The following is a 24,588-nucleotide window of genomic DNA, read 5'->3' as shown; positions in this document are numbered from 1 at the left end:
ATTACACTTATGCCAAGAAGTCATTGTTGCCTTTGTTCAATCAGCTGTACACTATCACCCCCTACTGTGCAAATAATAAATAAAATCATACTTTTTCCTAAATGTCTGTATTTACATGTCACTGACACACAAAAAAAACATTCTTTGAAGATCTAATGTCGCACTGCAGTATTTTAATGGAAAATGATAGACATAATTTTAATGGCAACATGTTATTGAAAGGCAAAAGGCAGCCCTTTTAATGGCAACATACAACCTTTTAGATATATATTTTTTTACCAAATGCGGCGACTTAAATACTGAAAAAATTATGTACTGTAATTATATTTTACTTTGAAAAAGATCCCAACGGGTTTGACAATAACGCTTAGTTTCCCCCGCCCCACCATGCTTTGCGAATTAGCCACGTAAACGTAGCACCGGTCAAACCAGCTTCATCAGCAGCGGTTGGACTAGTGTGAATGTGTCACTGTTCCGCACTTTGACACACGTCTCAAACATCTCAGTGATGCTACTTTATTTCGTCAGGTACCAAAGACAATTCAAATTCACTTTTAAACTTGTTTTCCCATCCCGCAGGTGTGCGTAGGAAGCTTCGGTTACTTAGCATTTCCTTAGCATGTTAACGTTAGCCACGCGGAAGCCTTGGAGCAGCTGCTCGTAACTGCTAAGTAACTCGTCAGCATCGCCCCCGAATGTCACTAAAGATGTTTTTTTTTGTCCACCCTTCTCCAAATATGTCAATGAGAAGATAATCATTTTTTCCCACAACTTTTGTCAGTCTTAAAAAATGGCGGTTTGACAAAGAAATGAGACGTCAGTCTCCATATATTTTGTCCATTTTCAGATACCACAATGAAAAATGTGTTATCTCCCAATTTTGCAGCTTTTTTTTCCTCAAGTCACATCGCAAACAATATTAATTCAAGTTGTTATTTTTCTACAAGATACCGGTAGTTTAAATATGGGAGATATTAGCTGTGACAAAGAAATGAGACTTTCACGCTCCATATTTTGATATTTCGTTAGCCCCTTTTGAGACTGGCCAATATTTTTTGTCTGCCCATTACAAAATATGACGAGTAAAATAAGAGTCATTTTTTAGGGAACATTTATGGTGAGAGAAAATCTAATTGTATTGATTTTCTGGAAACAAATAGAAGACATAATGTACCAAAAAAAAAAAATGTGGATGTGAAATGCGCCAATATAGAAGAAAGACTGGCAAATATTTTTTGAAAACATGCTGATGAAAATTTCTATTCAATTTTTTAAAAAAAAAAAAAAAATACATATATAGAGAGAATTTTGGAAATTCGACGTGTGACAAAGAAATATTTCGATATGTCTTACAATTTCCAACTGTTCCGAGCTTTTCTGTAGCACAAGTTTTCATGTTGATCATCAAATATTTCAGTTCCGGAGTGGTAAATTTAAGGTTCTCAGGGATCACAAGACAATTAAAGGGAGCGCATTGTCATTTTTCCTGTGTTTTTGTTTTGCCAAATGACAACAACAAAAGAAAGAAAATAAGAGAATCACCCCGTGTCCTATTTGGTGTTATTACTGGAAAATTCCAAGCAGGGACATCTGGTGAGATCATTCCAGTTCATTGGGATATAACAGGAAGAGCATCCGTCTAATCCCAAAAAGTGTGTGTATGTATGTGTGTATGTATGTGTGTGTGTGTGTGTGTGTGTGTGTGTGTGTGTGTGTGTGTGTGTGTGCGCGCGCGCGCGCGCGTGCGTGTGTGTGTGTGTATTACACTTATGCCAAGAAGTCATTGTTGCCTTTGTTCAATCAGCTGTACACTATCACCCCCTACTGTGCAAATAATAAATAAAATCATACTTTTTCCTAAATGTCTGTATTTACATGTCACTGACACACAAAAAAAACATTCTTTGAAGATCTAATGTCGCACTGCAGTATTTTAATGGAAAATGATAGACATAATTTTAATGGCAACATGTTATTGAAAGGCAAAAGGCAGCCCTTTTAATGGCAACATACAACCTTTTAGATATATATTTTTTTACCAAATGCGGCGACTTAAATACTGAAAAAATTATGTACTGTAATTATATTTTACTTTGAAAAAGATCCCAACGTGTTTGACAATAACGCTTAGTTTCCCCCGCCCCACCATGCTTTGCGAATTAGCCACGTAAACGTAGCACCGGTCAAACCAGCTTCATCAGCAGCGGTTGGACTAGTGTGAATGTGTCACTGTTCCGCACTTTGACACACGTCTCAAACATCTCAGTGATGCTACTTTATTTCGTCAGGTACCAAAGACAATTCAAATTCACTTTTAAACTTGTTTTCCCATCCCGCAGGTGTGCGTAGGAAGCTTCGGTTACTTAGCATTTCCTTAGCATGTTAACGTTAGCCACGCGGAAGCCTTGGAGCAGCTGCTCGTAACTGCTAAGTAACTCGTCAGCATCGCCCCCGAATGTCACTAAAGATGTTTTGAAGCATAAACGGTCATATTTTAAAAGACTTAGGTATACGCGAGTCTCCATTTTGTTTTAAGTGAACGCCATAAAATGGACCCTAATATGCTAACTAGCCCATATGCTAAGCCTTTTCTGGTTTGAACATATTTTGCTTGTCTGCCCAAATTTGGATTTGGAGCAGTATTTGTTTCAGTTGCTTAAATGAACTGTAACCGTTTCAAATCTTAAAATTCAGTCGCGTGTATGGTGTCGTTCAGGGGAGGAGCTGTCCATGGTCGTGACGGCATGTCCGTGGGCAATTTTTGTGTTGCTGGCAAAAAGGCGTTACAGGCAAAATTCAAGTGTAATGTCGTCTAAATGATGTATAACTCTGCTATAAAAACAAAAAGAACAAAAAAAAAATAGTAAGTCCACCAAAAGTGAACCTTGAGTGGGTTCCTGAGTCTTATCAACCAATCATAACTCATTTGATAATGGAATGAATATTTTGACTATTAATTTAATCGTTTAGAGACCATGTTTAATATTGTAAATCCTCGAAATTCGAGTTTCTCAACAATAAATATTTTGGTTTTTGTAGTCCGCTGTAAAAGAAGAGCAATGATCTGAAAATTATTTTTTTTCTACAAAACATTTGCAAACATCTGCTTTTACTTTGGAAAACACTGATCAGCATTTTCGCCTATTTTCAGACAAGTTACGGACAAAACCATTAGATGACTGTTTTTTTTTTTTTTTTTTTTTTTCTTCGCCGTCAATTTGAATTCATGTTCTGTGATGATGTGGTCTGGTTCTCCAGGAAGGAAGTATTTCTTAGGTGTTGTTTTTTCCTCACCCCTTGGGTTCTTAGGACGCGTTTTGCTGGATTATATCACTGAGATGTCAGGCGTGCTGTTCGCCTCTGTGGTGCGCGTGGAAGATGGCCTGCCGCTGTCGGCATCCACAGACTACGAGCAGGACCGGGAGCTGCACGAGACCAGGAAGCACATGAAGGCTCTCTCCAAGAAGCTGCCGCACTTCCCTGACAGATGCACCTTCAGGAGCGGGTCCTACAATGTCAAGTATGCACTGCAACCTTTGAGGTGTTCAGGAAAGCTAAGAAATTCAAGGCCCACTTGGAGGCACTAAAAGTTGACATTGTGTCCTCAAGTTTTGATAAACGGTGGAGTGTTTTTGCCAGCAAAGCAAACACAAGCTTTTTTTGCTTGTCAGACATGTTTTTTCTTCTGTTTTTCGAACACTTTGAGTTTCTATTTTACTCAGCATGACGGTCAATTGGAGGCAGCCATTTTGTGAACAAACTGTAAATGTAGACATGTTTTAATACCAACTTTGTGTGTTTGCGTGTGTGTGTCTGTGTGTGCGTGTGCGTGTAGCTTCACGAGCGCTCTGGGTGTGTGTTACATGATGGTGTGTTTGTCTAGTTACCCTAGCGTGCTAGCCTTCTGCTTCTTGGATGAACTCCAGAAGGAATTCATCGTCACCTACGACGGTCAACGCGTCAGAGCTGCCATCAGGCCGTACTCCTTCATACAATTTGGTGACTGCCTACTCTTCATCATCCTCTTTGCCCTGTCTGTCTGTGTGTTCTGTAATGCCACAGTCAGACCGAACGCGAGTTGACCATTTCTGGCGATGCAAGCACAAACAGCGGGGTGGACTAAAAACAATGCGGGACGATATCATTGCGGTCTTTGGTCCATAAGAGTTATGCAACACAGCCGGCTTCCAATCGGGGCTGGGACTGAGCCAAAAACCAGAGAAGGCTGGGAGAATAGGGGAGCCAGGCCGGTGGCGCATCTCCAAAGTGCAGTGACTTGCGGACAGACGCACGTGAATCATGCGGGGCGATGCAATAATTTCGTGTTGAACCTAGCAAATGTGTTTTGAATGTCCGTTTTTAGGTGTGTGTGTGTGTGTGAGAGAGAGAGAGAGACTCTGGGTGTTTATTTGTATGTGGTCATGTGCCACTGTCCCTGTGTGATTTGTCTCTCCATCAAAGGTCATCGTTACTGAATTGAAATGAAATAAAAATGCTTTTTGTATCACAAAAGCTGACTGAAATTACATTTTACGTATAGAAAATCTTATTGCAAAATTAATTGTAGCAAACATTTTTGTTTTCATCTTTGTCAATATCGTAATGGAGCTTAATTACAAAATTAATAAAAAAAATAAAACAAACCAGCTCTAAAAACGAATACAACTGGATTTAAAAAGCAGGTCAAAACAACAAAACTATAGAGAAATCCAAAGCTATTATAACACTGGTCTGTGATTTGCCTGTAGTGTGTGTGCTTTGTGTATTATGTCAGTCTGTGTACATGTTATACGTCTGTTATTGTGTGTGTGTGTCTGTTCATGCATGTGTTTTGCGAAGGTGGTGTTTGTGTGTGTATGTCTCTGTCCACGCGTGTGATGTGTTATTACTGTGCGTCACTCTGACGACATGCCGATTTCGCTGCTGGCGCATTCAGACGTGGTGATCCAGAGGACGAAGCATCGCTACAACAGCCCTCGCTCCCTCTCCACCAAGATCAACATGGCCGACATGCAGACGGAGATCAAGCTGCGTCCTCCCTACCAGCTGACCCCCGATGACCTTCACGGCATCAACGGCTTCTCCTCGCGGCACTCCGCCAAATACAAGGGCATCGGTACTGCACATGGCGAGCGTGACTAATGGATCAGCACGAATGCACTTTTGTATGTCTTTAATGTTGTTGTTGTCCAGCTCCCACACAGACGTTGGAGCCTCTGACGCTTCCCGGCGCCGTGTCTTGCGTCCTCAGCGTGCTGTGCGGCGGCCTCAACCTGCTGCGAGGCGTCCACGCCATCGAGAGCATCCTGCAGAACGAGGACGAGGACTTCAGCTATGTCATCGCCTTTTTCCTGGGCACCGCCGCCTGCCTCTACCAGGTCGGCTCATGTCTATTACGCTAGTGCGCAAATGTGCTAACACGTTAACGTGAATGTTCCCTATGTGCCTCAGTGCTTCCTGTTCGCGTACTTCACGGGGTGGAGGAACGTGAAGTCGTTCCTAGCGCTGGGGCTGGTGTGCGTATGCAACATGTACCTGTTCCAGCTCAGGAACCTGTGGCAGATTCTGTTCCACGTGGCCGTCGCCGCCTGCATGACGCTGCACACGCACTTCAGGCAGCCCCTGGGCAAGGCGCCCGACTACAACGTCTGAGCGGATTCTGAAGGCCAAGAGGTCAGTGACTACATCCGACTGCCTTGAACGCGACACGAGGTCAACTAGGGAAACATCTTGGCAACCATGAACACACCACAAAGTGACGACACCAGTCTGACCACCTTAAAACGTAACATGAGCGTCTATGACGACGTCCCGACAACCCGGAACGCGACACCAGGGTGACTTTGACGAACGCACCACGAAAATGTCATCGATAGCATCTGACCACCTTGACCACAAAATGGAGGCAGTCGACGTCTGACATCTCTGAACGCGAGACTAATGACAGCATTTTTTAACACTCATTCATTGCCAGCCGTTAGCAGAGAATTTGGACTTTTTCCAAGAAATTTATGGTGGAGCAGCCGAAGACCCTCCTACTTATTGCTGTTGAAAAACAAAATTGACAAGATACTTGTCAACGGCAGTGAATGAGTTAACCCCAAACACACCTGACAATCGCAACCGCGATGATGGATGAAGACCCTGAATGCACCACAACTCACGTGACTACATTTCACCTTAAACGCAACTCAAGAGTGCCATCGTACGACCCTGAGCGCGCCACAAGAGCTACGAGGACAGCATTTAATAACTCGGACCACAAGACTCCAGTCTGACGACCGTGAATACACCACGAGAGGGACTACAAGGACGTCCTACGGCCACAACACATCTGATGACCCTGAACGCATCACCGCGGGTGACGACAAAACCCGATGACAGCATCTTATGACCTGGACGCAATACTCGTGACTTGCAAGAGCGGACGACCCTAAACGTGCCAGCTTGCCAGTTTTTCTAAATCAAAAATGTCTTGAAAGATTAACTCTTGGAGAATCCGAAATGGCGTTTTTTTTTTTTTTCTTCATTTTATAGCTATGCAATGCTGCCTAACACACTTCTTTTTCACTCTGAAGATGTTTTATTTATTCACGGACTGTGTGCTGATTTAAATTGTTTTATTGTTTGGGTGGTGGTTGTGAGTTAAGTTGAGCATCCAATCAGAGCTCTCAAAAAGTTTTATCAACGAGACACAACGGACTCTTATTAGGTACACCACCTGTTGAGATATGTGTCCCTAATGTTGTAGCTGCTGGATGTATGTGTAAAGAGGCATTGCTTAAATGGGATGAGGTGTTCAATGACAAACAAAAAAAGTTTCCAGGTTTTAGTTGAGGTTTGAAAATGCTTGTCAGGCCTTTTGAAACCAATTGTAGTGATCTGTTGCCATCTTCTGGCCAAAGAGTGAGTAATCCTCAAATGGGACAATTGGTTCATTTATTACTTTCGTCGGCCATTCATAAAAAGAACAATAAAACATCTCCTTTATACTTTGTGTTTTATAAAGTCACATTAAAAGCATCCCGACTGGCGTATTTCCCTGATTTTACGAGTTCTGCTCTGTATGAAAAATACTCCCAAAACAACTCATCCAGTTGAAATGATCTGAAAATCATTTTTGGGGTCACCAAAATTGTATTCAAAACTTAAAAATGTAACAGAACCAGCTGTAGTGTTGAATACTTTTCGTGTAAAGTGATGAAGGTAAAAGGCCTCAATTAGACATTCACTGGGTCGTACCATCGTGGGGGGGTGCGCTCTATCTATTTGGCAGGCTGCCACATTGCCAGAGTGTTCAATTCAATATAAGTACATGACAAATACGTTATGTTTTTGTACAAAATATAGAATTTGGTGTTCCAAAAGTTATAAAAGCATCTGTTGCTGACATCGTATTTTTTTTTTTTTTTTTGCTTCCAAGTGGACAGCGTGAGGAACAGGAAAGGGATGCTCGCGTTGCGTTCAGAAGCTCAGAAGACGTCGGACTTTGGCTCATTGGAAATGAGCTTTGATTGGCTTCTTTGGTCTTAACTTATTCTCTCTGTCCATGAGTTCCTGGGGGCGGGGGGTGACTTCAACTTGCTGTCAGTCCAGTTGAACGTCTTCCAACGTGGCCCCTTGAAGGTCCAGGGGGAAAAAAAAAGTGCCTTAACTGCTGTGGGAGGGTCCACTGTTGAGGAAGTAGGTCATCATGTCGCCTTTGCCCTTCACTGTCACCACACCTCGGTACTCCAGCGAGTAATTGTAGGAGTTCAGAACCTGGTACAAGTCAGCAGTCACCTGAGAGAAAGGAAGACAAGTTAGCAAGACTTGGGGGGTTGGGGAACCTTTGCGCAATATGTAGCGATTAGGGGTGGGGGGGCTCTACAGATGCAATTTGTGATTCATATACACCACCTTCATTTCAGATTAGGGGCCACTGTGCTCCTGCTAAAAACAAAAAATCTCGAAACGTGGCTGTTGTTGTTGTTGTTGTGCAGGCACCAAAGCACTACTTTTGTCTGACAACTCGCTTCAACATAGTTCCTGGGCACCATAGCGGAGCGTAAGCACTACTTTTGGCTGAATGAAATACTCAACTGACATTGGTATACTTCCTCTGCTCCAGAGCACTCCTGTCAAAATGAAAATCCTCAACTCACTATAACATGACAAATTACCACTTTTGTCTCAATGGAAATCCTCAACTCATATCCACATTTTCAAAGTATTACTTTTTGTCGAAATTCAACCCCTTCCTATTTACAGCATTTCATCAGGTGTATGCTACAACTGAACGTCATTTTTGCACCTGTATCTTCTCGGGCACGCCGGTGCTGTCCATGCGGCTCGCCACGTTGACTGTGTTGCCCCAAATGTCGTACTGAGGCTTCCGGGCCCCGATCACGCCAGCCACCACGGGGCCCATGTTCAGACCTGACAGAGCACGAGGGAGGGGAGTAGGGTGAGACATCTTTAGCGTTCTTCGGGAGATCGCAGGCGCACGGTAGTCCTTACCGATCTTCATCTTGAAGTTGTTGAAGGAGTGCTCGTTGATGTACTTCATCTGCTCCATGAGGCGCATGGCGTAGTCGGCCAGGGCGCGGATATGCGAGCGGCCCGCCTTGTCGTACGTGCACGCGTTCAGGCCTGACGCAGCCATGTACGTCGAGCCGATCGTCTTGATCTTCTCCAGCTGACGGAAGTTGTCTTCGCTGATGATCTGCCAAAACGTCAACACGCTCGTTAATTTTGGCGGGGGACAGTCTAGAGTACTGGACTTAGTAAAATCATGCGGTAATAATAATGGAATGTGAATAATTCAGTTTGGACAACATGATCTCATTCTTCAATTTAATTGGTTATTTTGTGCCGCTCTTCTGGTGAGCACGCATGTGCCACCAGGGGGCAGTACAATCCTACATGACGCTTTTCTTACGACTGCACCCGAATGCAGCACATCGTCTCGCGTTTTGTGTTCAGGCACAGTGTTAAGTCAGTGCATCGGAGCGTCTTTTCGTCACCTCGTCAAAGTCGGCGATGATTTCGTTAAGGAGCCGGAGGCACTCGACGCCCTCGTTGTTTCCCTCCAGCTCCACGTAGAATTCGGAGAAGTTGCTGATGGAGGCGAACATGACGGCCACGCACTCGCACGACTGGTAGTAGAGCTCGTCGTTGCGGCGCTCGCGCTGCAAAAAGTGCACCGCCACGTCCTTGGGCAGGATGTTGTGCAGCAGCCGACGGTTGTATGCCTGCAGCTCCTCCATCTCCTCTTTCTCCTCCGTCGCCTGCACACAAATGCCACACTTCAACACATCACACTTAGTGGATTCAGTTGCAACTCATAACAGTTTTGTTTTTAACGCTCTTCATATTAACAATAATTTGAAAACTGCTTTTTTGCAAATGGACCTCAATGCATTACAAGACAAGTCTTACCTTTGGTTACAGTTCAAATTGGTGTCGTGGTTTAAAAAAAAAAATGATTTGGAGATTCTTCTTTGACTACCGTATATTCTAATACAGCACGACTACATTACAGACCTGCAGCTTCCAGAGGAAGTCGAGTCTGGCCGTGGACTCCACCTGCTGGGCGTGCAGGTAGAGTGCCAGCACGAAGACAGTGATGACCACGGGCGTCATGATCTTCAGAGGCACCTTCGACTCCGCCACGCAGCTGCGGGATGCACATATATACACACACACAAACAAGCTTTTAGGCTCTGTTTCAGTAAAGGGCAACGACGTGTTGATCTCACCTGGTTCCATTCACGTGCTCGCTAAGAGGAACAAAAGAGAACAAAAAGGTCAGACCTTCATCGACACAAATGCATATATATACATGGAGGCTGCCGTTGGATCTTTGGTACCAAGGAACTACTGTATGTATGAGTTGAGGGGTTGCTTTTAGACAAAAGCAGTGCTTTGCTGCCATCCTGGGGCTGGGAACTTTGTTGAAGTGAACTGACGTGCGTCAAGAGAAATACTGATTTGCTGTTTTCTTGGTGCCAAGGAACTATTAAATTGACAAATGTCGTTTTGAAAAAAAATGTGCTTTTTTGCCATCACAGTGCAAAGAAATGTTCAAGTGAGGAGCTTCATACAAATGTCGTGATTCGACCCCATCTTGCAGCGTTTGGGTCCTGATGAACAATGTTGAAGTGAACCGAGGAGCTTCATTTAAACAACCGAGTGATACGGGAGTCGGGGGGGTGGACACAGCCGCTGCGACTTCCTTTTGGCAACGTAGGGTTTCTTAGCAGCCATTTTATTCAACCCTGGATTCCACTGCATAAAAACACCTCCGTGGCGACAGGTCGTTGGACCGAGAACTCACGCGGCGTTGGCCACGGCGAGGAGGTCGCGGTTGTCGAGGAGCGCGGCCCGCGGCAGCTCCACAATCAGAAGGTAGAGCAGCTCCATTGACAGCATGAGCACAAGCTTGCCCAGGCTGTGTGCCTGCAGGAACACCGAGCACGCCAGCAGGCTCAGCACCACGCACCACGAAAAGTACTGAGGAACACACACACACACAAAAAAGCGGCAAACTCATTTTTAACGCTGCCCATGAACGCCTCACGTCTTCCTTTACGACTGTACTTGAACCTGTCACATTTTTAAAATGTGGCGAAACCACAACATTGGCTTTTTTACATCTGCACTTGAATGCATTGTAACTCGAGAATGTTTTACAACTAAATCTGGACCCCTCAAACCCCCCCCCCCCCATGCCCCAACAACCTTTTTTTAACTACTCCGGTGGTTCTGTTGTACCTCGGGAAATCCACAGAAGGGTGCTTGGTCCCCACAGGGTCCCATCTGTGCATCCAGGCTGTAGTTAAGTAACTGGGCGTGGCAGGCGTCCACCGCATCCCGGCTGATATTAAGCTCCGCCCCGATGCAGCCGCGAAGGTCGTGCCCACTGCAGCTGAACTGAGGAAAGAGGCTTTCAAAAGCTCAAGCAGGGGCCAATGGCCAAGCACCACCGAAAAGCTCACGCCACTCACGATGTTGGCGAAGGCTGACAGGAAGACCACCACGATGGTGGCCACGCCCACCAGGGTGCTATTGAGACGCGATTGAACGATCCTCCTGGAAAAGGTCTGCAGGGCCGCTGGGAACACCTAAACACCACCCCCCCCGGGCGGTTACTCGCGTTTTAGGACCAAACGATTAGGTGCGGCGACTCACCCCGTAGCAGCAGTACACGCTGGATACGAACACGAGCGCCATCAGGAGGATCAGGCAGCATGTGAAGAAGCCCCTCATCACGCCCGAGCTGCAAATGTGATGATGACGATTATTATTAGTCTGAAATTTATTTATTTTCGACAACTGCACCTGAACACATCAATATATTCCAGAGAACATATTTTGTATGTAGCTTTCCTGTGTCAATTTCCTTGCTTGATAAGAATGTCAAGCAATCAAGTGCTTCACTTCATCTTACAAAAATATTTGCAGATCAATATTGTTGCATGTGCGTGTGACTCACGGAGGCACGACGACGACGTGTATGCAGCAGATGAAGAGGAAGACCAGAGAGGCGCACGCCACGTACGCCCCGAAGCGAGAGTCTTCCTGTCTGGAGTACTGCGCCGCAAATATCAAAAATCATATTTGCGTTACGATTATCGGCGTCGAGAAGAAGAGGAGGAGGACCAGTGCGGAACCTTGCTCTCCAGGTCGGCCTCCCTGAAGGTGAGCAGGAACTTCCTGACGTGTTCCGACCTGAGGCGGTCGATGCTGCGGGCGTCGATGGCTCGGCCCAAAAACTCGTCCACTTCGTCCTCGGGGTTCATGTGCTCTTGCGCGTGTCTGAACAGCAAAAAAAAAAAAAGGCTCAAACAAAAGAAATGTCACATTTACCCGATGTTTTACCCACTCGACCTGAATGCGACGCTTAATTTTACTGCTGTACCTGAACACCTCGCTTCTCATATTTTTTTTTTTATAATGACTGCACCTGAACACATCACACATCTTTTTTTTTTTAACTGCTGCAACTTAACAGAGTAGAATTTCCTTCGTTACGACTGAACTTGAACGTGCCCCATCGAGAACATCTTCACTTCTTGAAGCCTTTTTGCATCGACTTTCCAAAACATCTTTCACTGCACTTGAACGCACTACTTCTCACGATATTTTTTTTTGTATATCAACTTTAGAGAACCCTTTTTCTTAAGACTGCGCCTACAACTGCGGTTAACTTTTTTTACGATCCACTCGTACCACAGGCAAACGCGCTTCCCGCGCCCCCGGGTGTCCGCTTTGAAGCTGTAAGTCTTATGGCGAGCTGGTGTAGGCGTCTCGCTTGTGTACGTGGAGGGTATCCTTGGCAACAGGAAGACCGGAAAAAAACCACCACGAGCTAACGGTGGAGATCAAGGGAACTCCCCCAGAGTGTCACAACTAATATATACATGTATGTGTGTGTGTGTGTGTGTGTGTGTGTAAATACTTTAAAAACTCACTTGTCCTTTGGGTCTTCAAAGCCCTGCGATGCACAAGAAAGAAACATGAGATCATGAAAAATGCGTGATTCTGTGAAAAAGACGAGGTCATGTACGGGCCATGACATACATTAAAAGACGTTATTCCAGGAAAAAGATATTAAAGGAGGCGTGACGGATTGAAAGAGACTTGATGTAATGAAAAGGACGGGATTCAATGACAGGGATGAGGAAAGTAGTAGTGGTGGTGGTGGTGGTGATGTGCGCATGTGTGAACATTTTGTCTGCGTCCAATCAATGAAAGCCTAATCACATGCAAAAACATCCCGTCTGGGTCAGGTGCCGACTGTTGCCATGGTAGCAAGCAGCTCAGTGCTGATCAATTTAGCACATTAACACAAAGTCGATTGTGTTGCTTTGGTTCATTAGTAAAGTCAGAATGAGACTCGCGTCAGTGCTCCTTCACCTCACGTACTGCACTTACTGTATACTCTCATTCAAAACGTTTTTAATTATTTTTATATATATTTTTTTTAAGTTAGTTTGATTTCATTCACAGAAAGCTTCAGGTCACTTATTCATTCGTTATTTGGCTAGTGTGTTGTTAACTGCCTCTTGGGTGGCACAGTGAGTGACATTTGAATCGGCATCACTTATTTTTTTGACATGTATGTGAAACAAAAACAAATCAAATACAGGAGGAGACCCGATTTCTAGATAGACGGCAAACTGATTTTTCAAGCCGGATATCCATTCGCTATTTTGAGTTTTAGAAAAGAAATACATTTTTAAGGTACGTTTTGCATACTCTGTGTTGTTAACAATGTGTTATTTAGCTTCCAAAACACTACCAGTATGTCCAAAAAAACCCCAACAAAAAACTGATTGCAGCACATTCAAGGTTAAAGCTAAAGACCCCCAAGGCTGTGTGACTGTACGAGGTCCCCAAATTGAATCATCCTATTGAGAAACAATGTCAATGCTAAATGTTACGGTCGCTATGACAACATGGACAGTTGAAAATGTCGGGCCAAAAGAGACGGATAAATCAACCGCGCCTCACTTACCATCCTCTTCATCTCCTTGGAGATTTGGTTGTTGTTAGCCAGGTGGTTGTAGAAAGGTCTGTCCGTCCAGTGGCTGCTGTTGTGACTCACCGAGTTCGCCCGGTGACAATTCATCTTGGCGATCACCGCCTTCTCCTCTTTCTGACGCAGGTGAACGAACACACACAGACACACACACACGGCTCACAACGTATTGGAAGTTTTGGGGTGGCTAAAACGCCAACGTTCAAATGATGACCACAGAGAGCCGTCTTTGATGTATTTATGTCTCGCTTCTGTTTTGACCGTGACAGGAGGTTCGTTTTCTTGGAATCAAAACAACATGGGAGGAAGACTCTCTTACCCTCTTCTGGCTGCATCCGACGATGAGGAACGTCTCGATACTGTTCCTCTTCAGGTAAGCGTTCCTCTCGCCTCCCGCTCCCGCCTCCACGTCGTAGTCGCCGTTCAGATAGTTGAGCGTGGCCCTGGTGATGTGGATGCGCCTGAAGTGACAGTTTACATTTTCGATTGAAAACCGAAAAGCAGAAAGAAAAAAAAAAGGAACTCATTTGATTTGATTGTTGTTTGCTCGTCTGCAAGTTTCCGTTTGATGTCGTCAACTTGGGGCAAATCCGTTTGGGCTTATCGTGGCGGCTAAGACCTGGGACCAAACTTCAGGGTCACCTAAACCCCGACGAATTGAATTCAGTCCCGCGGCCAGTTTTATCCGTTCTTGTATTTTCCGTACCCCGCTTTCCCGCCAGCCTCCATCTGGTTGGCGAGCGTGACGTCGTTGGACCAGACGTCAAACTGCCATTTCCTCAGGCCCAGCACGCCGCAGTGGACGCGCCCGCTGTGGATGCCCACCCGCATGTTCACGTTGACGCCCGTCACCTCCCGGACCAGCCTTGGAGGGGGCGAGGGTGAAACACACAACAGTGGGTTACACAGCTAGCATGTGAAGACACCCCCTAGTGGCCAAGAACTGCACAGCCGCGACATCACGGCATTCTGATTGGACGATTCTGACAACTACGTTTGGCTCTCTGCACGGCGTCTGAATAATGCGAGCAGAGGCACGACGACGTGGTCGTCTTACGAGATGGCTTCGATCATGTCCAGGCCCATCTCAACGCAGCAGTGGGCGTGGTCAGCACGGGCCTCGGGAAGGCCCGACACGCAGTAATAGCAGTCACCAAGGATCTTGATGCGGAGGCAGTGATTCTCCTGAGGACACATCAGAAACGTGCGCATCAATACATGCGAGGTATCTCCGAAGTCTTTTTTTTTTTTCCATCGCATTTCACTTTGCTGTTTTTTCTTTTTAATGTCTAATTGGATTTCAGCCTCGATATGTTACCTTGTCATTCATTGTATCACCTTTGTCAAAATTGATGGTTTGTATAATTGCGACTTAGACGACGTCAGGTTTTAAGACCACAGCAATACACGAGCGCACTTGCGTACTTACCGCTGCCAACTTGTCAAAGCGAGCAAAGAGTTCGTTCAGCGTCATGACGAGCTCCTGAGCCGTACACTGCGACGCCAAACTTGTGAAGCCTTCGATGTCTGCGAACAAGATGCTACACAAACAAAACCAAAAAAAAAAGCATTTTTTGGACGGATTGATGGGAAAAAAAGCAGTACAACAACAACAACGAAAACACTTTCAAATGTGAGCTCATTTTCCTGTCAGGGATGTTGGACAGTACATCTTCCAAAATGAGGAGGGATTTCTTGTGCTGTATTTAAACGAAAAGAGACTTGATGTCATGAAAACGACGAAAGCACGGCGGTGAACACCAACAGGGATCTATTGTGCTACAGTCACAAACGTCCTCAAGACATAAACCCCTAAACAAGTCACGCTAATCTCATGAGTGGCACATGATTGCGCTGCCGCAAGGGTTTGGTCTGTGTGTACAGCGACAGACATAGATTTTATATATATATATATATATATATATATATATATATATATATATGCTAGAAAACGACATTCATGCGAAGATATAAAAACTGATTCATGGAATTCCCGGCGTCCTCTTTTATGATGATCCCAAAATCAGCAGCGATTTTGTTTTGCTCGGTTGCAAGTTTCTGAACGATGAATCGACACGGCGGCCGCCGAATCGATAATGCTAACGTACCGAAATGGCAGCTGCTGAATCGACAAATGTTAACGTGCCTAATCACCAAAGCGTATACCTGGCTGGTCCATCAACTTTAATGACCACACAAGACAGCAACAAACAATCCAGTCTCCTCGTAACACAGCAGTGTAGCATCCAAATTATTTCAGGCATTTTTTGGGGGGTGTCGTTTTGTTTAGGCTACGTTGTCATGTGTTTGTTTCTCACAGCAGCCGTGATTGTTTTCACTGGCTGCCATGTGTGATTTTTTTTTTTTTTGAGTCATGAGCTAATGACCTCCAAATGAACTTTTCTTTCTTTCTGTCCCTCCCCCCCACCCTCCCTCACTGTAGGCCTGCATAACATCAACACTCAAAATGCGGTCATGCGCTCACAGGCTAATGCTACTGCGCTAAAAGGTGTTAGCCAGCAGCGGCGACAGGAGGCTTCCTGTTGCCGCCAATCAGCGGGCCCAATTAGCCAAGTTACCCTTGACTAACGCTGTCACAACCCATTTGCAGTGGTGGCTTGCAAGCTAGCTCATGTTAACCTTAATAATTCTTGAATACCCTTCCTTGGCTAGCAGTAGTTACAAAATTGAATTATCCTCATTTTTTTTTCCTCATCAATAGTCAATTTGTTGCCGTTTCTTTTGCATCATTTTGTACCTGACGTTGTCGTGCTTCTGTATGTAGATTTTGTGAAACATCATGTCCTCCTGCTTGGCGTTGATGTCCGCCTTCATCTCCATGGCGACGTGGCGGGGAAGCACCGACAGCAGCAGACGCTCCTTCAGGTAAAAAAAATAAAAATAAAATATACACAAAACAAACAAAAACACATTTCCGACCACGCTGACCTTGTGTGTAACGCGGGGTGAATGACTGCGGCGTGTTCACAATAATCCCTAAATAATTGCGGAATGTTATTCACCTGCTGCTGGTTCTCCCGCTGCGAGTGCAGGCGAGCTTGGATGCATTCCCGCGTCTCCCGAAAGGCTTGCCTCTGAGAGCCCTCGGCCGGGTAATGTGTGCACACACCCACGATGTTGGTGCACAAGAATATCAGCATGTTGGACACCAGCTGCGGTGCGCAAACACAGACAACATTCAACATCTTGTACAACGAGTCTGCCCCCCCCCCCATAAAAACACCCACCTTTCTTTGACACAAAATAATGATATTGGCAACGAAAATGAAATATTTTTACCAATGCGTTCTAACGATTATTAAATACGATCAAACATATTAAAATACATTCAAACAATTTTGCATTACGTTCGAATGTTAAATGTTAAAAATGTTGACTCCACATTGGCAGTCGCACGCTTCTGTACAACGGTGCTATTCGAGCTTGATATCCAACCGAAACGACAATCAGGCACACAAAAGATCTTTTCACATCCACTCCAGTCAGCACACAAGAATGTATCGATAATCAATGACGGGGGCCGTGCAGGAAAATTCCTGCGTGTCTACTTGCAACACCGCAGAACAACAACGCCATTCTTCCTTCTGTGTGCGCCACAAACCAAACATACCAACATGTTTTGTCCGCTATCTGAACAAAACCTCAAACAACTTAAAAAAAAAAGCAGTAATTGACCAAAAATGTATATTTTGCCCCTATTAACAACATATAGTTTTCTTTTTATCATCGCAAAAAAAAAGTGATTAATGAAAACAGTATATCCTGTACAACTCAAGAGAAGTTAAAGTATGCGAAAGTAAACAACTGAGATCATGTGGTTGCACAAGTGTGCACACCCGCACATCTTGGGGGTGTGGCCATGTTCAAAATGGAGCAATCGCATCACAATTAGTGTTAAATGGGAGTCGGTACACCACTGCCACCATTTTAATGACCCCCACCCCAAAATGAAGTTCAGCTGTTCAAGTAGGCTTTCGGTTTGACTGTCTTCATCAAAAATATATTTGGCAAGCAAAGATAATATTTCACCTTAAAACCATTTTTTCCACAAGCAAAAAAAAAAAAAAAAGTTTATTAGAATTCAAAAGCGAGCATGACAGATGAGCTTAAACAAACTCTGAGCGCATGCGAATGCAATATTTGACACCGCAAATTGGCAACATGGAGTCCCCACACGGATCCGCCGTTCCTCATCAAAACAACTGAAGTGTGCCACTCCAAATAGCTCCGTTGCGCCTGTCAGCGGCCGAAACACCGCTTCAACAAAAGACATAACCAAAGCTTCCTGCACCTGGCCCTCCCCCGCCTCCTGGTTGCCGAGGCAACGCTCCGTGCATCAGATAAAGTCTTCGTCTAGTCAACAGGTCAACACACGACACAAACGCGGGCTCTTCTATTAATATCCACGCCTCCCTTATTTGGAGCGCACGGGCTTTTCCTCCTCGAGACTTGGAACAACACGACTGTCGTTCCCCCGGGGAGGAGGAGGAGGCGGACGAGCGACGGCAGGGAAGCGCCAATGTTGGATAAACAAGGCGTACCTAATGAAGCGGCTAACAGCAAATGTCAATCAAGACTTCATGCTGACCAATTAGGGGAAAAAAATTATGAGAATTATTAAAACAAATGTATAATTCAATGTAATTATTTTACAATTGTATAAAAGATACATTAAATTACATTATTCGAAATAAGATTCAAATACATTTAGAAAACAAATGTATTTTGAGTCATCTTGCCAGTTTCAGGAAAAAAAAATGTAATTGAAATGGTCATTGCATATTTTCAGCATCATTTCTTAAGGTCGTGTGTAATTTCAATGACTCGTCTAAATCCACAATCTCTTATTTATCCTTGCTTATAAGGAGGCTCAAACACATGATTAGCGTTACCGCCGTACAGTGTCGGTGTCGAACAAAGCGGCGCTTCTTCCAACATTTAACGGTGGAAGACTCATTGCTTCCAGCTTCTGAGGGAAATGACAGTCACAGTAAAAAATTGCATTCCATAAAGAAAAGATTTCTTGTTTGCTTTCACGAGATGTAACAATTTGTGACTTTGTTTGATGGGGTTAGCGGTTTGTATCGATAGCAGCACAGTATGCGCATTGTGGCCCTGCAGGAGGTAATGCGGGTCATGCGCTAACTGTTCAACCTCATTGTGAACTCAAGAGGATCAAAAAAGAGCACTCACATGATTTTTTTTTTAAAGCTCCTTTCACACTGAGGCTGAACACTTTCACAACCACTAAATAACTCATAACCAACACTAACCCATCGTGTACCGTCGTAATCAATCGACAAATAATGTACATTGCGCTAATTAGCATGGCGGGCTGATTGAACATGCGATTGGCTGGCAACCGGTTCAGGGTGTCCCCCGCTTACTGCCCGAAGACGGCTGGGATAGGCTCCAGCACCCTCCGCGACCCTTGTGAGGATAAGCAGATCGGAAAATGGATGGATGGATGGTTGTCTATCATGGGTAGACGTGCCAAAAATTCTCAAGAAGCCATCCCCGGAAAGACAGGATGTCTGCCATTTTGATTTGAAGCAGCCATTTTTGTGTCTTTTGGCTATTTTAAAAGGTCTTTCGATTTCTTGGAAAATTCAGCCCACAAACCCCCATTCACTTCGCAACATGAACCATTTGTCTCATGGTCAAACCCACAAAAAAAGTCTCAAGCAGCAATGCTCCAAAAGACACAATAAGTGTACATTTTGCTTTAAAACAGCCACTTTAGGGTCATTTTCGGCCATTTCTGGGTGTCCTTCAATTTCTTTAAAAGTTCAGCCCTTTGGAGCTCATCATACTTTTCGACTTGAAATTTGGAAGGCTTGTCAGTCATGAGTTGACCGACCCCAAAAAAGGCTGAAAAAGTCATGCCAGAAACAACTGGAAGTATATGCCATTTTTGTTTGAAGCAGTATTTTTGTCCATTTGAAGTATGCTTAAAAAAAATAGATACTTTTGCCCCAATACTTATAAATGTGAAGTACATAAAGTACACAAATGGGCAACACATTTGCGTTTGTGATCATTGTCCGTGGGCATAGCATAAAGGCAAAGTCTGCTGACTCACCATTAAACCTGAATTTCATATTTTTAGTGCGACACTACTCTGTCTCTTTCTCTTTCCGTCCCTCTCGGCCCACATGTATCGTTAATTTTCCCTAACGGAGCATTATCAGCGTGCTCGGCGGTGATTCACGACATCGGGTCACACCGTGTTTAAGCAGAGACGACCCCCAGCACTTAAGCGTCCTTTAATCATGTGGCCATTCAGCAGAGTTAAAGCGGGATGTTCCCGTCCTCTTTGAGGACCTCGTCAGCTCAGATCCATTAGCACTCGCTTTCTGACGTCATTTCGTAGATAATTGATCAGATTTTGTCAGAAATGTACACATACTCTTGTGGGAATGGAAATTGTATCCTTTTATAGACTCATTGTCACGGACAGTTCACGTATTTTATTTGGCGAGAATTGTCAAAACGTATCAAAACACCGAGACATTCAAGCGGCAAAATTTTACGGAATTCACAGCTAGTTTAGCAGGCAGTGCATTAGCTATCAGCTAATTGACTAGTCATTAATGAGTGAATGTTTAATAATATTGGGGGGGCTCTTTCTTGAGGATCTACTCATGACAGACATGCCTACCAAATTTCAAATAGCGAAACAAAACTGGCTTTGGGGGCTCAATTGGAAAAAAAAAAATGAAATTGAAAGTCCCATTGAAATTACCAAAGTGACCTCAATATTTTTAAAATCAAAACGGCTGACTTCCTGTGTCGTTTCAGGCGTGGATTCTGAAGAGGTTTTTGTGGGTGTACCCACAGTTGACATGCCGAGACACTTTCATGTTGGCAAGTCAAGTTGATTTAAGGGGCTGAATTTAAAAAAAAAAAATCTAAATGGACGAAACATTAAAAGGCCGCCTCCAGACCAAAATGGCAGTCTTCGCCTGTCTTTTAAGGCATGGTTTTTGCAAAACTTTGTTCGTGGATCTATTTGTGATAGACTCAGCTACAAAATTTCATGTTGCCGAATAAACTGGGTTCTGAGGCGGAATTGTCAAATAATTTAAAAGACCCCTTGAAACGGCCAAAATGAAGTTTAAATGAGACCTTCAGAGCAAAATGTCAGACCTCTTCAGGCATGACTTCTTCATACGTTTTAGTGGGTTTGCTCATAAAAGACTCTCCACCCAAATGCCATGTTGTTACATGAACCCGGCTTTGGTGGCTGAATTTTCCCCCCAAAATTCAATAGAATACAGCAAGTGACCAATTTGGCAACTTCAAACTGAAGCTGAACCATTTCAAAAAAATGTGAACAACCTCATGAAATAATCAAAGTGGCCGCTTCAAACCAAAATGGCTGACTTCCTATGTTCTTTTTTTACAAGGTATGGGTTCTTAAGACTTTTTTGTGGGTCTCCTCATGACAAACATGCCTTCCAGATGCTGCGTTGCCACGTGAAACCAGTGTGGGCTGAATCTTCAAACCACTAACAAATGTCAATTTTCACCCGGCTGATGCACTCCAAATGGCATCATTCCATGTGTGAGGGTAATTGGAGGTGGGCACCATGCCCACCGCCTTGCCCTCCTCATGCCAGGAAGCTTTCATGTGGCCTCACAATGAAGGTTACGCGCTCAGCTGTAGCTCCCAGCAATGACCATGTCGATTTTATAACATGTACAGTGGTGGTTTTGTATTGGAAATCAAGTCAGCATTCAGTCAGTTGATTGCGAAAACTGTTTGCATGATAGCACAAAACAGAGCCTGCCGGCTGGACTCCTCGTGTCGCTTTAACAATGGCAGACTGTGATGCTTTATTTCTTTCTTTCTTTTTTTGCTCTCATGTCACTCCAAAATTGAGCTGTAGTTTTGTATTTCATGCAAATCAATAAATAAATAATCTTAATGCATCACCATATACAATAAATCACACAAAGGACCCCCTGGTTAACCCGCCAAGTGTGCATTTATTTCATCTTGACTATTAACTTCAAGTGGTAGCAGCATTCTTTTTGTCACAAATGCGAAACAAAAGTCTACATGTCTAAATGTTTTTAATTTACTGTGAGCAATATGGCGAAATATGCACATTAGCCACGTGCCTAACCGTGCGTTTGAGCAACATGGCTAACTGCTTGATATGTTCAAAACACAGCAAACCATTTCTTGTGTTAGCAGCATGACCAAATGTGTGCGTGTTACCAATGTTCATGTTCACGTTACAACACCTTTTGTTTTTGTGAACCAGCATGTTTAGGCTACAGATACAGAAACGCGGCTAACCACTCGCTAGTTTAGCGACATGGCTAAAAAACACCTGCTGCGTTAGCATCATAAACCATTTCTTGTGTTAGCAACATGGCTAACCATTCACTGGCAGGCAAGCAGCCAACCAAAACGCTCAAGCACAGATAAGATGGACAAACCAAGGCTGCATTAGCGACTGATGCAAGTAGCCAGTAGCCGCCTTGCTAAATACTAGTTTTTAAAGACATCATTTAAGACAATAAGCTCATTGGACTAAAGATAAAGAGGTTCTGTTCGGAGACAAATTGACCAGTGTGACGTAAAAGCCTGCCATGATGCTTTTTCTGTTGCTAAAACAGACACTGCTGCTTTTAAACATGAACAGCATCTGCCAGGCTGACTACTATTCATCAGCTTGTACAGTACACAGCATTAGCAACCACAGACGGCGCGAGTAGATCTCACTGGGATTGTGGAGCAAGAGAGAAAAACAAGTCGCGGTCACAGAGACTGGACACGGCAGAAAGCAATGGAAGAGGAACAGAAAAAGCAATGGATTCAAACAAGAGCAGTCAGGTGCTCGTTTGTTATTGACCTCACGCTAAACCTAATCCTAATGTCCCCCCAAAAAAGGGGGCATTTGCAGTTTTCCATGGAACAGAGTGAAGAGGCAGACTATAGAAAAAAATAATGTTAGAAAATACAAAAATGCTTCTGATTAGGGCTCATTTGGGTATTGGGCGAAATCCCGAATAGGAGTTTGTGTCAAACCAAAATGATAACTATTCATCTCAGTTTTGGAATACACCCACACATATTTGACATCCTTATCAGACTATTTGAGTATTTTCGCTCGTTGATGTTGTGTTTGCGCGAAGGCGTCTTGAACCGGTGGGAAAGCTGCAAGCGTTTATTCTTCCCACACTAGCATTGTTGTTGTTAGCATTTCACCGCCCAGCGCCTTATGTGAAAGTCAAGTCGTCTCGGAAGTTGTCAGCGGTCCGAGCTTTATTTTTACGCTGTGACGCGACGACGTTAAATATTTGGTCGTGCAGTTGCCAACGTTATTCCAGGTGTCGGCCAACTCCAGGATCAGTCACATGATAGTTGTTGGAGAAACTGGCTCTACGTAAAAACAGCGCAACCAGTTTCCCCGAAGCTTTGCAGAAGGGTGTAACGAGCAAGACATTTTGATGAGTCCCAAAAACAAACAAACAAAAAATAATTAGGTTTTCAGAATAATAATATCATAAAATATAGTAATATAATAAGTAATATTTATGAATGATGTTTTTCTTTTCCTGAAACCTCTATGAAACGCTATGAATGACAACACATGGTAAAGTCCGTATTGCGCAAGCTTTTATAGGTCAAACAAAAAATGAAAATATCGCAAAAACCTGATGTGCTAGACAAAAAGTCGACATTTTTTAAAATCAGTGTCAAAAATATTTTGAGGAAGACAGAAAGTCATCTCAATTAAAATTTTGCTGTTGACAGTTGATCCATCGTTGACCTTTTTTTTTTAATTTGAAATTCCACAACTCCTCCGAATTTTCTCAGCAGTAAATATTCTCCAATTTCTGTCTTCCGCCATTGAAAGCAGTCTGATTATCTTTGCGTTGAATCAAAATAAGACATTTGCATTTACTTTGGAAAACAATGTCCTGCTCTGTATCGTCAGATAAAACATAGGAGAATTGACAAGAATGACGCTCTGCGTTTTTTTTCCTCTCAGGGGGCTGTTTTTGTTGCCCCATTTTTCCCGTGGGATACCCCCCACCTCCTCTCTCAAAAAAAAAACCCTTTAGCATCCCAGTGGAGGGAACATAAACGGTCCTCGTTGGCAAGGGTCCAGTGGTAACAGGGTCTTAATTGAACTCCTGCTCGGTCATAACGTGTTGATTCACAACAGATGGCTGTCGGATTGTGAAGAACAATGTAGCATATACTGGACAGCAGCACTTTCACCAATCGACTCGAAATTTGGGCGGACAAGTCGATGTAAAAAGATTCAGCAAAAAGTCTCAGGGTCCCATGCGGAATATTTCCCAGGAGATTAGACAGGTCAGAATTTCAAGGCTCATTGTTCAATAAAGAAAAAAACAACATCGTTACTAATCAACACGTATTTGTTTTGGCGCATAGGCACCAAATTGGGTAGCCATTTGTAACCTAAAAAAAAAAAAAATTAAAAAAAAATACCCCCCAAAAAAACATTACACAAGAAAGATCCTTTTAAAAAATGTTACACAATAGGGGAGGGGGGAAAAAAATGCACTATATATAGGAATAGTCATACACAAACACTAGGAAAATATAAAGCTATTTAAAAAATATTTTTTAAATAATTAAAATGGAATAAAAGATTAGCTGGAAAAATTCACAAATTACAAAAAATAAAAATTGAAATTGTACCTGCTTCCAGAGAAAGGGATCCATGTTGTTCTGCATCCAGGACAGGGCGACGTGCACGGCGGACAGCAGCAGTCCGGTGAACACGGCGGCTCGCATGCGGACGGGTAGCAACGTGTAGACCACGTAGATAAAGAAGACGGTCCACCAGATGCCCTCCGAGGCGTCTCGGGGCCGCACCAACAGCACGCCCACGACCTGCACCAGCAGCACCAGCAGGATGAGCGCATAGCACACCACCCACATGTGGTCCTGACGGAAACCAGTCCGGTTGCACGCCGCCATCAGCGCCAACGTCAGAAGGATGGCGGCGGAGAAGACCACCACATAGGCCACGCTGGGCTCGTTGCCAGCC

The 24,588-nt window shown here is 44.0% G+C and overlaps 2 protein-coding genes and 2 long non-coding RNA genes across 11 annotated transcripts in view; 3 read left to right on the top strand and 1 right to left on the bottom strand.

Moving 5' to 3' along the window:
• Window positions 1-9,782, top strand: part of sec22a (SEC22 homolog A, vesicle trafficking protein) — an 11,089-nt gene extending 1,307 nt beyond the window's left edge. Inside the window, exons 1-7 of one of the 6 annotated variants that reach the window (XM_019880063.1) lie at window positions 396-492; window positions 2,246-2,288; window positions 3,310-3,520; window positions 3,836-3,999; window positions 4,937-5,116; window positions 5,194-5,378; window positions 5,452-5,791. In XM_019880063.1, coding sequence (XP_019735622.1) covers window positions 3,339-3,520; window positions 3,836-3,999; window positions 4,937-5,116; window positions 5,194-5,378; window positions 5,452-5,652 — 912 coding nt within the window. In that variant the 5' untranslated portion in view covers window positions 396-492; window positions 2,246-2,288; window positions 3,310-3,338 and the 3' untranslated portion in view covers window positions 5,653-5,791. Of the gene's footprint in view, window positions 1-388; window positions 529-2,148; window positions 2,289-3,309; window positions 3,521-3,835; window positions 4,000-4,936; window positions 5,117-5,193; window positions 5,379-5,451; window positions 5,792-6,005; window positions 6,811-9,523 lie in introns of those variants that run through there. The other 5 variants (XM_019880054.1, XM_019880073.1, XM_019880082.1 and 2 more) reach the window with 5 other exon arrangements.
• Window positions 6,923-24,564, bottom strand: LOC109521852 (adenylate cyclase type 5-like). The gene is made up of 21 exons (XM_019879931.1): window positions 24,237-24,564; window positions 16,549-16,698; window positions 16,284-16,405; window positions 14,955-15,066; window positions 14,583-14,710; window positions 14,232-14,390; window positions 13,845-13,986; window positions 13,502-13,642; window positions 12,456-12,478; window positions 11,655-11,799; window positions 11,477-11,574; window positions 11,173-11,260; window positions 10,989-11,105; window positions 10,756-10,914; window positions 10,319-10,494; window positions 9,741-9,761; window positions 9,526-9,658; window positions 9,006-9,269; window positions 8,500-8,704; window positions 8,294-8,418; window positions 6,923-7,782 (listed from the first exon to the last, which is right to left on the bottom strand). Exons 1-21 carry the CDS (start codon window positions 24,516-24,518, stop codon window positions 7,651-7,653), a joined length of 2,922 nt encoding a protein of 973 aa, XP_019735490.1. The 5' UTR covers window positions 24,519-24,564; the 3' UTR covers window positions 6,923-7,650.
• Window positions 10,200-11,523, top strand: LOC109521992 (uncharacterized). Its single transcript, XR_002169481.1, has 3 exons — window positions 10,200-10,227; window positions 10,298-10,389; window positions 11,446-11,523. It is a non-coding gene; the product is annotated as an uncharacterized LOC109521992 (long non-coding RNA).
• Window positions 11,611-18,919, top strand: LOC109521982 (uncharacterized). Of its 3 annotated transcripts, none has more exons than XR_002169478.1 (5): window positions 11,611-11,682; window positions 13,795-13,898; window positions 14,606-14,729; window positions 16,311-16,411; window positions 17,911-18,919. It is a non-coding gene; the product is annotated as an uncharacterized LOC109521982 (long non-coding RNA). The 3 variants fall into 3 exon arrangements; XR_002169474.1 differs by lacking the exon at window positions 17,911-18,919 and adding an exon at window positions 16,579-17,481 and having other exon boundaries at window positions 14,606-14,750; XR_002169477.1 differs by lacking the exon at window positions 11,611-11,682 and adding an exon at window positions 13,582-13,651 and having other exon boundaries at window positions 14,606-14,750.
• Window positions 24,565-24,588: the final 24 nt, after the last annotated feature.

This window comes from Hippocampus comes, unplaced genomic scaffold (genome assembly GCF_001891065.2).
Source record: "Hippocampus comes isolate QL1 unplaced genomic scaffold, H_comes_QL1_v1.1 scaffold214, whole genome shotgun sequence".
Lineage (NCBI taxonomy): Eukaryota > Metazoa > Chordata > Actinopteri > Syngnathiformes > Syngnathidae > Hippocampus > Hippocampus comes.
Note: the sequence above shows the minus strand (reverse complement) of the source record. Positions and strands in the feature narration are given on the sequence as shown.

Coding starts and splice junctions, on each gene's coding strand:
- LOC109521852 (XM_019879931.1), bottom strand. CDS start 24,518: ATGGCGGCGTGCAACCGGACTGGTTTCCGTCAGGACCACATGTGGGTG. Junction 16,406..16,548: donor AGCGGGAGAACCAGCAGCAG/GTGAATAACATT, acceptor TTTTACCTGAAG/GAGCGTCTGCTGCTGTCGGT. Junction 9,270..9,525: donor ACTTCCTCTGGAAGCTGCAG/GTCTGTAATGTA, acceptor ATTTGTGTGCAG/GCGACGGAGGAGAAAGAGGA.